The following is a 15441-nucleotide window of genomic DNA, read 5'->3' on the forward strand; positions in this document are numbered from 1 at the left end:
TTGTTGCTAGATCTGCTTTTAAAAAAAAGAAAAGGATGGATACAAAAAGAAATTGTTTCCCCTAGAGGGAGCTTGTGAAACTGTTATTAAAACCGAACTGGGGAGCTTTGCAGCTGTAACAGATTAAGATTGTGGGACCAGACTTTGACCTTGAACAACAATGTACTTGGAGGCTCTGGTGCTTGCCTTTTGCAAGACAAGTGCTTTATTGGAACAGTTACATGAGAAGATGGATTTGATGACTGTTGCGATCAGAAATTTTGGACAGACAGTGGGTATCTATATAGAACCCACTCAGGAATTAATCCAGGAATGTGCTTTGACAGATGAGATGAAGGAGGAGGCTGTTGCTGGACCCCGGGTGGCAGAGATGGAGGGAGCTGTGGCCCAGCAGGAACATGAGTTGTTGGATTTGACGAATGAACCTGGAAAAAGTCAGATTTGGAGAGATGGAGTTCTGTTTAGCTTGGAGATGGGGGGCTGGATGGACCCCCCTATGCAGGGATGTTTTGATTTTTCAAGTCTGGCTTTGGGCTGGGGGGGGCTCGGAGTTGTGGGGGCCCTTAACTTTGGAGGGGCCTTGAAACATGCCTTCAAATACCACGTGGATTTCGGTGTTGACTATGGAAAAGGGGCTGACTTGTCGAGAAGGGACAAAAATATTGTCAAGCTGGAGTCTCCCCGAGTGAAAGGAGCAGAAGACAAAGTAAAGTACAGGTATAAATATGAAGAAGACCTGCGGAAGGGACATGGAAGAGACTTAAGAGCCTCGGACATAAGGTCACCAGGTTGATGGACTAGATGGATGGGATAGAAAGGACTGACAAAACCCGAGACCAGGAAGAAGAGATGATGGATGAAGATTGGTAGAAAGTTTTAAAAATTCATTTAGAAAAGTATTGTAAAATTAATGAGTATTAGAAAAATGTTGGAATGAAATTATTGGGCTTTAGCAGAAATGTTAAAAAGAATTATGTAAGATTATGTAATGGCTAAGAGAATTTGGTATAAATAAGATATAAATAAGATTTAAGTTTTAAGTTTTAGGACTTTTTATGGTAAGATAAGGTTAAAATAGATTAAGGTAATTTAATGACAGAATATTGTGAAAGATGGAATGGATTTGCTGAGATAATTAATAACTAGAATACAAAAAGGGAGGTGCGAGGAGGTCGATGAAATAAGGTAATGACAGTTAAGGATCTGGGAATATTGGATTTGTTTTTAAATTTTTTGTTTATTTTTGCTTTTTGATTTTGATGTATTGTGTGTTTTGTTTTTTGTTTTTAACTTTCATTTTTATTGATTTGTATTGTTTAATTGTTACTTTTATCTACTTTTTTCTTTCCTTTTTTCCTCTTGGTTTATCCTTCTTATTTCTTTGTAACCTTAAAATTCTCAATAAATATCATTTAAAAGAAAAGAAAAGAAAAGAAATAACTTGCTGTCTTGAAAACATAAAGCCATTGATGGATTCCAGCTGCCAAGTCCCATTTCTTTGTCCTTCCTGGTACCTAGATCACTGCTCAACCATGAGAGCATGAAAATGCACATTATCCGAGTTTGATGTAGCGTTGAAACACAGAGGTCACTTCCAGCATTTGCACCAGAGCAAAGAAACAGCACCCACCTTCGCCTCGAACCCCTGCAAGAAAGATTGAGTTCTCTAAGGAAGGGAAGTTGCCATCATTTCTAACAGACACGGGCAAATAAGTGAGTATCGTGGTTTCATTCTGCCCATGACTTAAGAGGCGCTCAGTCGCTGTCGGTGACACAGCAGTTGAAAAGGGGGCGATGGATGAACTCAGTTGGAGAAGGGAAAGCAAATGTTTCTGGATTTGACATTTGGGCACATATTGCAAGTTGTTTTCGAGGGACCTTCAGCAAAATCACCTCGCCCCCCCCCCCCATGCTGTTCCTGCCCTTCCCTGTTTTCTCTCTTTCTCCCAGATGGGTCCAGCCTCCAACCTCCATCTCTTCCTCCTGGGGCTCCTGATCACCAGCTCCATCTCGCAAGGTGAGTCCTCTTTGGGATCCAGCCCTGGCGACTGAACCTAAGCAGTCATAGAATCATAGGAGAGTTGGGAGGTCATTCCCAGGGGTCATCTAGTCCAACCCCCTGAAATGCAAGGGGGGAGAGAGTAGAAGCTTCAGGCTATAGGAGAAGACCAAGTCCCCAGCCTCAGGCTTTTAGCAAAGTTGTGCCTTAGCTCCAACCTTGATTGATTGATTGATTGATTGATTGATTGATTGATTGCATTTACAATCATACCTTGATTGTTGAACGCCTTGGTACTCAGCCGTTTTGGCTCCCGAATGCCAAAGTGAGCGTTCGATTTGCGAATGTTCTTTGGAACCCAAAAGTCTGACATGGCTTCCGATTGAGCACAGGTTTTCGAACGTTTTCGGAAGTCAAATGGACTTCCAGAACGGATTCCGTTCGAGAACCAAGGTACGACTGTATGCCCCATTTTCTATCTAAGGAGGTAGGCTAGGCTGGGGGGGAGAGAGAGACAGAGAGTGACTCTACCAAAGGGCAGGGATTCGAACTGTGGTCTCCCAGATCCTAATCCGACCTTCTGACCATTACAAAGGGACAGCCCAGCTCCCAGCTCTATCAGGGAGGAGACACGTGCCATCCTGTCCCTTGTTGTATAATGGAATTTGGGGGCGCTCCATTATCATCATCATCATCATCATCATTATTTATACCCTCCCCTCCCTGGCCAGAGCCAGGCTCAGGGAGGCTAACACCGGAAAATCACAATAAAAACATAATATTTTATTTTTATTTTTTATTTATAAATTTTTTCAAATATAACAATAAAGGAAAAACACTCCATCCAAAATTTACATCCAATTCTAATCTTTCTACTTGCAGACTTCCCTCAGTCTATCTGGAAATTTTCCATATTATCACAATTATTCACATTTCTTCCATCTATATTGTTTTTTTAAAAACCATATTAATCTTAACAATTATTATAAAACAATATTTCTTTCCATTATTATCACAGAGCTTCTTGAAAACCTACAAACGTTAATTGTTCTTCACATATATTTTTAATATACTCTGCAAATTTATTCCAGTCCTCGGTAAATCTTTGGTCTCGCCGGTTCCGAATTCTCCCCGTTAATTTATCTAATTCTGCGTACTCCATCAACTTCATTCTCCATTCTTCTTTCGTCGGGATTTTTTCCTGTTTTCATTTTTGTGCCCCCAGAATTCTTGCTGCTGTTACTGCATATAAAAACAACTTCTCATCCTTCTTTTTTATATTATTTCTTAGTATTCCTAACAGAAAAGTTTCTGGTTTCTTAACAAAAGTATATTTCAACATTTTTTTCAACTCATTGTAAATCATTTCCCAGAAACCTTTCATTTTTTTTACATTCCCACCACATATGATAGAATGTTCCTTCTTTCTCCTCACATTTCCAACATTTATTACTAACTTTATACATCTTTCCAAGTTTGACTGGTGTTATATACCATCTATATAACATTTTCATAACATTTTCTTTTATTGTAGTACATGCAGTAAATTTCATTCCTTCTTTCCACAGTCTTATCCAATCATCAAATTGAATATTATAACCAAAATCTTTGGTCCACTGAATCATTGCAACTTTAACCTCTTCATCCTTAGTATGCCACTCAAGTAATAATTTATACATTTTAGATAAAAATTTAACATCATTATTCAAAATTTCTTTTTGAAATCTAGATTTTTCTTCTTGAAAACCTCTTTCCAGCATCTCTTTTTTAAACATCGCATTCAATTGGAAGTAATGTAACCAATCATACACATATTCTTTAACTTCTTCGTATGGTTTCAATTTCCATTTATTTCCTTCTTTTATAATTAAATTCTCATATGTAATCCAACTCCCCGTCATATTGATCTTCTTAACACTCATTACCTCCAATGGCGACAGCCAAAATGGGGTTTTAAACTCTAATATATTTTTGTACCTATTCCACACTTCAATCAACGGACCTCGGAAAATGTGATTTTCAAAACCTTTATGCACTCTTTTTTCTCATACCATAAATATGTGTGCCAACCAAATCTATTATCATAACCTTCTAAGTCCATAAGTTCTGAATTTTCTAGCTTTATCCATTCTTTCACCCAGCAAAGACATGCGGCCTCAAAGTATAACTTTAAGTCTGGCAGGGCAAAGCCTCCTCTATCTTTTGCATCTGTTAAAATCTTAAATTTTATTCTGGGCTTCTTGCCCTGCCAGATATATCTTGATAATACTCTTTGCCATTCTTTAAATATCGTCACACCTTTAATTATTGGTATTGATTGAAATAAAAACAACATTTTTGGTAGCACGTTCATTTTTATCATTGCAATTCTTCCCCAAAGTGATAACTTCATTCTCCCCCACACTTCCAGGTCCTTCCTAATCTTATTCCATATCGGTACATAATTATTTTGAAAAAGATCAATACTCTTGGGAGTTAATATTATCCCAAGATATTTAACTTTCTTAACCACTTCAATCTCTGTTTGTTGCTGAATTCTTTCTAATATCTCTTGGTCCATATTTTTAACCATTATTTTCATTTTGTTTTGAAACCGGCAACTTGACCAAATTGCTCTATCTCTTCTAAGACTTCCTTAACACTTTTAATAGGGTGTTCTATTGTTATAATCATCAGCGAAGGCTTTTACCTTGTATTCCTTACAGCCAACTGTCACACCTTTTATCTGTTCATTACTTCTTAAAGCTCTCAACAAGACTTCCAGGACCGATATGAATAACAATGGTGATAAAGGACACCCTTGTCTTGTACCCTTAGTTATAGCAATATTTTCTGTCATTACATTATTAACAAATAATTTTGCTCTTTGTTCAGTGTATATTGCCTTTACACCATTCACAAACGATTGACCCATATCCATAAATTCCAGATTCTTTAACATAAATTCCCAAGAAATATTATCAAATGCCTTTTCCGCGTCAACAAATATCAACATCGCTTGCTTATCTTTCTTATTAGTCAGATAGTCTATTATATTTATTATGTTTCTTATATTGCCTTTCATCTGCCTCCCTGGAAGAAATCCTGTTTGGTCCTTATGAATCAACTCCTTTAATATCTTTTTCATCCTATTTGCCAAAATATTAGCAAACATTTTATAATCATTATTCAATAGCGAAATTGGCCTGTAGTTTTTAACTTGAGTTAAATCTGGATCCTGTTTGGGAATTGGTGTTATGTACGCTTATTTCCATGTTTCTGGTATTTGTCCTTCTTTCAAAATGTTATTCATAACTTCTACCAACGGTACAAGTACGATGTCCTTCATTTCTTTATAATATCTTGCACTAAATCCATCCGGTCCCAGAGTCTTCCCACTTTTTAGTTCTTTTATGGCCATTTTGATTTCTTCTATTCCAATTGGTTCATTCAATTTAGTTTTGTTTATCTCTGAAATTTTTTGCACCCCTTTCTTCCTTAAATAGTCCTCCATCATCTTTATCTTGGATTTCTCTTTCCTTTTATATAGATCTCTATAAAAGTCCACAAATCCTTTCCTTATCCCTTTCGAATTCTCAATGTCTTCTACTTTAATCTTCTACTTTAATCTTTTAAATTATATTTTGTTCTTTCCTTTTTTAAATTTAATTTAAATAAATAAAATATTTAAAAAATTAAAAAATATTTTTTTTAAAAAAAATAAAAAATTTATTTAAAAAAAATTTAAAAAATTGCAATAAAAACTTAATAGGGGAGGGGAAGAGGGGGAACAATTTAAAATATGAGTTATGGAGCCTCATTTTAATAGTAGCCCATAGATCAAAACCATAAGGGGAGGGAAACATAAGGGTCAGACTGAGTCCAAACCAAAGGCCAGGCGGAACAGCTCTGTCTTGCAGGCCCTGCAGAAAGATCTCAAGTCCCGCAGGGCCCTAGTCTCTTGTGACGGAGCATTCAACCAAGTCGGGGCCAGTACTGAAAAGGCCTTGGCTCTAGTTGAGACCAATCTAACCACCTTGTGACTTGGGACCTCCAAAGTGTTGTCATTTGTGTAACTTAAGGTCCTCCGTGGGTCATACAAGGAGAGGCGGTCCTGTAGGTACGAGGGTCCTAGGCCCTGCCCATGCATTCCCAGCCAGGGTTTCCATGTGCCCTCTTTTTCTAGGACACGTCCTCTTTTTCAGGGGTAACATTTGAGACAAGTTGCATTTCTTTGCTTTGAACGGCCATCATAGCGTCCTCTTTTCTACTCTTCGAAATGTGGCGACCCTAAATTCCCTGCCCCTCGAACAGGTGCACCAGAAAACTTGAGCTGCCCCGAAAACTGGTTGTACATTCAGAAAATCTGCTATGGAGTCTTCGACACACTAGCCACGTGGGAAGATGCAGAAGTAAGGAACGTTCCTACGGTGCCTTGAGGAGAACTGATTCTTGCCAAAATGAATGCAAATATTATTTTACTTGTGCTGCCGAAGCCGTTGCAAAGAAACCATAAAACAAAATAAGCCACATTGTGCAATTAAAATAATTAGAGTGGGGTAGGAGAGCTGAATGGGACGTGGGTGAAGCTGTACGCCGGCTCCCTCAGCCAGTAAAGTGAGATGAGCACCGCAACCCCAGAGTCAGCCATGACTGGACCTAATGGTCAGGGGTCCCTTTACCTTTACCTAGGAGAGCTGAAAATAACACCAAATACATTTCACCTCTGGCAATCCATGCTCCCCTTGGGTTTTAGATAGCACATGGGTAGAAGAGTCTAAAAAGACTGGGACAGGAATTTTCACAGCCCTCTAGTAGCTATAGTGGCCCATTTACCAGAAGTAATGTATGTAGCATGGGTAGGCAAACTAAGGCCCGAGGGCCGAATCCGGCCCAATTGCCTTCTAAATCTGGCCCTCGGACAGTCCAGGAATCAACGTGTCTTTACATGAGTAGAATGTGTCCTTTTATTTAAAATGCATCTCTGGGTTATTTGTGGGGCATAGGAATTTGTTCCTTTCCCCCCCTCCAAAATATAGTCCAGCCCCCCACAAGGTCTGAGGGACAGTGGACCGGCCCCCTGCTGAAAAAGTTTGCTGTCCCCTGGATAGAGCATCAATTCTGGAAGTGTATACTCCAGGGGTACCAACTTGAATAAAATATTGGAGGGGGGATAAGTAAGTTTTGCTCTTCATATTCGATCGTGCTGCACAGACACTATTTGAACGGCAATGTTTGTCAACTTGGGGGGGGGCAACCCTCTCAAATATTTGATTGGGGGGGAAGCAAAGACCCTTTGGCCCATAGGAGTTGACTCCTATAGTATATACTCGATTCTGACCAAACTAAGCCTCCTACAGCAAAATATACATCAGGACAGTGAAAAAGAACCATCTGAAACATCCAAAAGAACAATAATTAAGTCAGTGTTATGCTAAAATCCAGGGTTGCGGGTGGCGCTGTGGGTTAAACCACAGAGCCTAGCACTTGCCGATCTGAAGGTCGGCTTTTCGAATCCCCACAATGGGGTGAGCTCCCGTTGCTCGGTCCCTGCTCCTGCCAACCTAGCAGTTCAAAAGCACGTCAAAGTGCAAGTAGATAAATAGGTACCACTCCGGTGGGAAGGTAAACAGTGTTTCCGTGCGCTGCTCTGGTTCCCAGAAGCGGCTTAGTCATGCTGGTCACATGACCCGGAAGCTGTACACCAGCTCCCTCAGCCAGTAAAGCGAGATGAGCGCTGCAACCCCAGAGTCGGCCACGACTGGTCCTTATGGTCAGGGGTCTCTTTACTCTTTATGCTAAAAGCCAGATCAAAACATGCACCAGCATTCTGCATTTCTGGGCAGGCTGGCCGAGAGAAGAATGTTTTCCACAGGCACCAGAGAGTATGCAGCGAAGGTCCTTGTCAAGAGGCGGGGAGTTCCAAAGGATGGGGCCTGGTTTCTCACAAATGTGGAATTAAGCAGCAGCTTTAACGGAGCCAGTTCTGCAGAGTGAAGGGGTCGAAGTGGGTGCAAATGGAGTGGGGCAATTTCATGGGTGCACCACTCCCAAGTTGTTAAGGGAATTATACACTAAATAGGAACAACTTGAACCTGGCCTGGGAGCAAATGGTCAACCAGTACTGAGTTCTAATCACGGGTGTTATATGCTCACAGGATCTTCCTGCTTTTCACCTGCCCACCCCCAATGTGCAATGCTTGGAGAACTTTCAAGATATCCTTCAGATTTCCCTGCCCTCACCTTACCTTTTGAATGCACAGGGAATGGGCATAGTTCAGGCATGTCCAGCAGGTAGATCATGATGTAACGGTAGATCACTGGAAGTCTGTGGTAGATCACTGGTAGATCACTGGCTCCCCTAAAAAGCTCAGCAACTTTGACCTGAACCCCCCAAAATGGTCACTGCCAGTTTTTAACTCTGTGAGTAGATCGCAGTCTCTTGGGAGTTGGCCACCCCTATAGTTCAATGGAGGTGGACTCCATGTAGAGGCCTTGATTGATTGATTGATTGATTGATTGATTGATTGATTTTCTCAGTAGCACGTCTTAACTTCAACCCAACTCTTGGGAGTTGGCCACCCCTATAGTTTAATGGATGTGGACTCCATGCAGGCCTTGATTGATGGATGGATGGATGGATGGATGGATGGATGGATGGATGGATTTTCCCAGTAGCACGTCTTAACTTCAACCCATTGTCTTGCGCCAACGCAGAACACCTGCCAGAAATATGGCCCCAATGCCCATCTCTCCTCCATCCTCACCGAGACGGAGGCGGTTCTGATCAGCCGCTACATCCTGGACAAGCATCCCGGTTCTGAAGGAATCTGGATCGGACTCCACGACCCATTCCAGGTGAGTGTCTGAACCTCCCCCTGACACCCCGACTGGGCACAGAAGGTGTGGGTCCGTGTATGTGGGAGCAGGGGGGTGATGAGGTCCAGCTCCAAGGGCCTTCTGGCGGTTCCCTAACTGCGAGAAGTGAGGTTGCAGGGAACCAGGCAGAGGGCCTTCTCTGTGGTGGCGACCGCCCTGTGGAACGCCCTCCCTTCATATGTAAAGGAAATAAGCAGATATCTTATCTTTAAAAGACATCTGAAGGCCGCCCTGTTTAGGGAAGTTTTTAATATTTGATCTTCTATCATGTTTTTAATGTTTTATTATTATTATTATTATTATTATTATTATTATTATTATTATTCTGCTACCTCATGGCTTCGCCATGTTTTTTTGTCCTGCAACAGTCCTTGAAATGCAACTTTAAAGGTAAAGGGACCCCTGACCATTAGGTCCAGTCGTGGCCAACTCTGGGGTTGCGGCGCTCATCTCGCTTTATTGGCCGAGGGAGCCGGCGTACAGCTTCCAGGTCATGTGGCCAGCATGACTGAGCCGCTTCTGGCGAACTAGAGCAGCGCATGGAAGCACCATTTACCTTCCTGCCAGAGTGGTACCTATTTATCTACTTGCACTTTGACGTGCTTTCGAACTGCTAGGTTGGCAGGAGCTGGGACCGAGCAACGGGAGCTCACCCCGTTGCGGGGATTCGAACCGCCGACCTTCTGATCGGCAAGTCCTAGGCTAGGTGGTTTAACCCACAGCACCACCCGCATCCCTAAATGCAACTTTATTCAACCCATTTTTTACTGTGCACACAGAGCCCTCCTTGAACTTTAAGTAGAGTCAGTTTTCGCTCTCCTTTAACCGTTTTGTGACCAGGCTGGCCTCCTGCATACAAGGCGCTGTCCCGGCTAATAACGAGTTTTGCAGAAATTCCACGTCAGCTTCCGAAAACTGTATGACACCTTTCCAGGGCAACTGAAAGTTTCCAGTTTTTTCAGGGCATGTGCAGAGTGCTGGCCGAACCAAGCACTCCAGCCTTACCTTCTCTGAGAAATAAGTTGTCCGTTTTTTGCTCTCTTTGCAGAGTGGAAAGTGGAGATGGGCAGATTCCTCCACGGTCTTTTTCTTACCTTGGATTGATTCCGCCCCACAACCTTCGTGGACCGACTTATGTGCCATGCTGACATATGACAAAGGTAAGAGGGCAATCGGCCTCAAGAGCCTTTGCAAATGAGGAATGCAAAAGGGTTTTGAATTGCAGAAGCTTTGGGGGAGAAAGGGGGAACCTGGATGGCTGGATCTTCCCAGTAGTGATGTATGGAAGTGAGAGCTGGACCATAAAGAAGGCTGATCGCCGAAGAATGGATGCTTTTGAATTCTGGTGCTGGAGGAGACTCTTGAGAGTCCCATGGACTGCAAGAAGATCCAACCTCTCCATTCTGAAGGAAATCAGCCCTGAGCGCTCCCTGGAAGGACAGATCCTGAAGCTGAGGCTCCAAGACTTTGGCCACCTCATGAGAAGAGAAGACTCCCTGGAAAAGACCCTGATGTTGGGAAAGATGGAGGGCACAAGGAGAAGGGGACAACAGAGGACGAGAAGGTTGGACGGTGTTCTCGAAGCTACCAGTTTGCCCAAACTGCGGGAGGCAGTGGAAGACAGGAGTGCGGGGTGTGCTCTGGTCCAGGGGGTCACAAAGAGTTGGACACGACTAAACGACTTAACAACAAGAAGGATGGCTGGAAAGGAAACTTCACTAGTCTGGGACTCAGAAACAAAAGCCCAGTTGCTGATTTCTCTGCATTGGGAAGCGACAGACCAAGGAGAGATGATGTCATTTTCAAAAAAAAATCATTTTTTATTGTTTTTCCAAAAAAAAATATAAAACAAACATATTAACAAACAAACAAACAAACATAAATCTCAACTGTATTTAAACCAAACTTTGTATCATTGTTAAGTGACTTCCTCGTATCCCCCTGGTTGAAGTTTAGTGTATAACATTTTAACGGTTTTCCACAACCTAAATTCTTTAAAAATTTACTTAAACACTTAACATCTTTCTTTCTTTCCAATTCAGCATGAAACATATTAATTCATCACATTAAATCCTAAGCCTATCTGGTATTTGCAAGCTTTTCCAATTAATTTAACTTAACATATTTAACTAAATAGTCTTTAAATTTCTCATTCTGCCTAATGGTAGGACCGGCCCCAACAGGGATGCAGGTGGCACTGTGGGTTAAACCACAGAGCCTAGGACTTACTGATCAGAAGATCAGCGGTTCGAATCCCCATGGCGGGGTGAGCTCCCGTTGCTCGGTCCCTGCTCCTGCCAACCTAGCAGTTCAAAAGCACGTCAAAGTGCAAGGTAAATGGCGGGAAGGTAAACGGCATTTCCGTGCGCTGCTCTGGTTCGCCAGAAGTGGTTTAGTCATGCTGGCCACATGACCCGGAAGTTGTACGCCGGCTCCCTCGGCCAGTAAAGTGAGATGAGCGCCGCAACCCCAGAGTCATCCGCGACTGGACCTAATGGTCAGGGGACCCTTTACCTTCTGAAGGGATCTGAGACCCCCGCCTTACTTTATAACTCCTTACTTTATATAGTTGGTCCCTTCAACAGCCCGATTAGCTGTCTAGAAAGTGGAATGCTTTCCTTTTAATTTCTCCTTGGCAATCTGATTGTAGTTTTGTGTTGTGCACAGGAACAACTTGACTTAGTTGGATGCACTTGAGCAAACCTTGGGAAACGATTAGGGCAAACCATATTATTCTGCCTAATGGTAGCACCGGCCCCAATCACTGAGGACAGGGAAAATCAATCCTGTGCAGACAGACGCAACATGTTCCTTCCTCTGCCGTTGTCTTTCAGAGTTCACAAAATGGAAAGCTGCCCCCTGTTCGCTGAGGCTGAGGTATATGTGCAGCTTGCCCCTGGAATGATGGCAGCCGTTCGTCTGGGCACTCAACGAATGAAGCCAAGAAACCAGCCGAGAGGGACCCCTAACCAACCAGCCCCTGGCAAGCCAGCCCTCTTCCCCTCTGCTCCCCACAGCCTTGCAGTGGTAAAGATGTTGCGGTTGTGCTACCTAACCTCTTTACTCTGTAACTTTTGAGAATCCTTGCTAAGTAAAAAAATAAAATAAAAATATTTTAGCTGACTTTAGTCCCAGAGATTTCTTACCGAGTCCTAAATTCTTTGATTCCAAATGAACATCACCCCGTTCCAACGTGGTCTTTGCCACTTGTGGCTTAGGGCCCTCGTATTTATGGGACCGTCTCTCCTGGTCTGCCCCGCAGAGGACCTTAAGGTCCATGAATAATTATAGTTTAGAGGTCCCTAAGGAAGTCAGGCTATCCTCCACCAGGGTCAGGGCCTTCTCAGTGATGGCTCCGACCTGGTGGAATGCTCTGTCCCATGAGACTAGGGCCCTGCAGGATTTAACATCCTTCCGCAGGGCCTGTAAGACAGAGCTATTCCGCCTGGCTTTCAACTTGAACCTGGCCTGATCTTTTATTCCCCTTCCTCCCCCCCCCTCCCCTTTTATGAAGATTCCCTGCTCTGGGATCCCACAGCTAATTCTCCCCTGCTCTCCTCGCTGGCCCAAAGAGGACTAATTTAGCCAGCTAGCCCTGGTGATCATCCAATGTTTATTGGATTGATTTCCCCCTAAAATGATTTTTGAATTCAGAATTTATTGTTAGTCATGTTTTATACTGTATTTTATGCTGTTTTTTGTTGCATCAATTAAGAGTTTTAAATTTGTTGTTAGCCACCCTGAGTCCAGTTTTCTGAACCAGAAAGGGCGGGGTATAAATAAACATTTATTATTATTATTTGCTACAGTCTAGCTATCTTCTTCTTCGGCGATCCCTCATAGATTGTCTTCCACAAACACGGTTTTAACAGTGAGTCCTTAAGTGACTGTGGAGGCAAATTCTGGATCCACACGTCCTTCCACAGTGGGGACATTGGTTTCCGGACTGGAGTTGATCACGGTGAGGATTTGCCAAGCATGCCTTCCTCTTAGCACGTTTCTCCCTTGTGTCCTGAGTTCGAGTGTCTTCAAAGCCCATGACATCTTTGGGAAAGTCTGTTCTCCAACTGGAGCGCTCGCAGGCCAGTGTTTCCCAGTTGCCGGAGTTCATACTACATTTTTTAAAAGATTTGCCTTGAGATATCTTTTGTTTAAAGAAGTTGTGTAAAGAGGATGCGGGTGGCGCTGTGGTGTAAACCACTGAGCCTAGGACTTGCAGATCAGAAGGTCGGCGGTTCGAATCCCTGCGACGGGGTGAGCTCCCGTTGCTCCGTCCCTGCTCCTGGCAACCTAGCAGTTCAAAAGCACCTCAAAGTGCAAGTAGATAAATAGGTACTGCTCCGGCGGGAAGCTAAACGGCGTTTCCGTGTGCTGCTCTGGTTCGCCAGAAGCGGCTTAGTCATGCTGGCCACATGACGCCGAAGCTGTACGCCGGCTCCCTCGGCCAATAAAGCAAGATCAGTGCCGCAACCCCAGAGTTGTCCGCAACTGGACCTAATGGTCAGGGGTCCCTTTACCTTCTCAAGGGATCTGAGACCCCCACGGCTAAGGGGAGGGGGGGTCTGGCTGGCTGTGCAGCCCAAGATTTCCAGGCACACCGTCCAGGCTTGTGCCCAGGGAGGGGGTCACTTTGGTGCTACGAACGTAGCAAAAGCAGCGCAGGAGGGAGCAATGGAGAGTTGCCCGTCTCTGCAGCCACAACTGGCGCTGTGATTCCCCAGTGGTTTGACTTCACCCCCAGAGGTGCACTCCATTGTCTCTCGACAATGGTTAAGAGTAAGGTCAAGAAGCAAATCAAGGCTGTAAGTTATAGGAGTGCAGTGCTGGAAGGGACCCAGGGTGGGGGTCATCCTAAGGCCTGGGGGTGGGCAACTTAAGGTCCGGAGGCTGGATGCGGCCCAATCACCTTCTCAATCCGGCCCACGGACAATCCGGTTATCAGCGTGTTTTTACATGAGTAGAATGTGTCCTTTTATTTAAAATGCATCTCTGGGTTATTTTGGAGGCATAGGCATTCGTTCATTCCCCCCCCCAAAAAAAATATAGTCCAGCCCATGGTCTGAGGGACGGTGGACCGGCTCATGGCTGAAAAAGGTTGCTGACCCCGAGCTAGTCCAGCAGGAATCACAGGTGAAATATCTCTGACATGAACACCAGTGAGGCCATGAATTAGCCAGAGGGTGCTTCGAACCCAGGACATGGGCACAGGCTGGGATGACTGGGTTTCACAAACTGAGGAAAAACTTATGTTCTGCTGCATGCCTCTTACAATTGCAAAAAAAATGGTGGGTGCAGCTGGGTCCTGTCTTTGTTCCATTCATTAAGCCTGAGGACAGATGGCAATTTGACGGGCGATTACCTGGCTCATTCATTTGTGAATAAGAACGATCAGGAAACGTCAGCCGATAACATCAGCAGGCCTGTACATAACGTAAGATATAAAAATGCAATGACACGTGCGATGCAAAAGTCCATCGCACTGTCGTTAGGCAGAATGAAAGCCATTACGTAATGTTTTAATCGCTATACTGAGCCAGGACTGGGAGTCCTGTTTCTAGTTATGGGCATCGCAATTTAAGGAGGATATTGACAAGCTGGAAAGTGTGCAAGACCAAGACGATCAAGGATCTGGAAACCAAGCCTGATGAGGAACGGTTGAAGGAGCTGGATATGTTTGGCCTGGAGAGGAGGAGGCTGAGAGGAGATACGAGAGCCATCTTCAAACATCTCAAGAGCTGTCCCATGCTCTGTAGAAAGTGCAACTTGGAAAAAAGAGAATGCATGTATTTTTGTAAACTAAGAAATCTTTAATAAAAATATATTTTTTAAAAAAAGAGAGCTGTCCCATGGATGACTGAGTAAGCATGTTTGATCCCGCTCCACAGAGCAGCTGTTGAAAGAATTTAATATTAAAAATATTATTATTATTATTATTGATTCCACATAGCTCTGTGGGTAGAGCTCTTAATCCCAGGGTTGGGGGTTCAAACCCCACATTAGGCAAACGATTCCTGCATTGTGGTGGAGTTGGACTAGATGGCCCTAGTCTACAGTTCTCTGATTCTACTGTTAGCATGAGAATTATGAAGAGCAAGGCTTTTTACGCATGTTTGTTACATCTCCCTGGGCTTAGGCCATGGGTGGAATGTGTCTCAGAAAAATTTTACACATCACTTGGGAAGACAGGCGAACTAATGCCAGTGTACTGGAAGAAGCAAAGATCACCAGTTTCAAAGCGATGATTCTTCAGCATCAATTTCATTGGACTGGTCATGTTGTGTGGATGGCTGACTACCGTCTGCCAAAGCAACTACAGTGGTACCTTGGGTTACAGATGCTTCAGGTTACAGACTCCGCTAAGCCAGAAATAGTACCTCGGGTTAAGAACTTTGCTTCAGGATGAGAACAGGAACCGTGATACGTCGGCACGTTGGCAGTGGGAGGCCCCATTAGCTAAAGTGGTTAAGAACAGTTTTAGGTTAAGAACAGACCTCCAGAACGAATTAAGTTCTTAACCCAAGGTACCACTGTACTCTATTCCAAACTTAAAAATGGAAAGCATTATGCTGGTGGTCAACAGAAGA

The 15441-nt window shown here is 43.6% G+C and overlaps 1 protein-coding gene across 1 annotated transcript; it reads left to right on the forward strand.

Annotated features, from left to right (window-relative positions):
• Positions 1 to 1525: 1525 nt before the first annotated feature.
• Positions 1526 to 11931, forward strand: LOC308595825 (C-type lectin APL-like). Its single transcript, XM_081210563.1, has 6 exons — positions 1526 to 1713; positions 1951 to 2017; positions 6293 to 6390; positions 8696 to 8836; positions 9906 to 10017; positions 11692 to 11931. Exons 2-6 carry the CDS (start codon positions 1951 to 1953, stop codon positions 11760 to 11762), a joined length of 489 nt encoding a protein of 162 aa, XP_081066689.1. The 5' UTR covers positions 1526 to 1713; the 3' UTR covers positions 11763 to 11931.
• Positions 11932 to 15441: the final 3510 nt, after the last annotated feature.

Source organism: Podarcis bocagei (assembly GCF_964188305.1).
Source record: "Podarcis bocagei genome assembly, chromosome: 10".
Taxonomy (NCBI): Eukaryota; Metazoa; Chordata; class Lepidosauria; order Squamata; family Lacertidae; genus Podarcis; species Podarcis bocagei.

Bases quoted from the DNA above. Each gene is read 5' to 3' on its own strand.
- LOC308595825 (XM_081210563.1), top strand. From the start codon at position 1,951: ATGGGTCCAGCCTCCAACCTCCATCTCTTCCTCCTGGGGCTCCTGATC. The intron at 8,837-9,905 runs GTGAGTGTCTGA...CTCTCTTTGCAG, and splicing joins GACTCCACGACCCATTCCAG to AGTGGAAAGTGGAGATGGGC. The intron at 10,018-11,691 runs GTAAGAGGGCAA...GTTGTCTTTCAG, and splicing joins CATGCTGACATATGACAAAG to AGTTCACAAAATGGAAAGCT.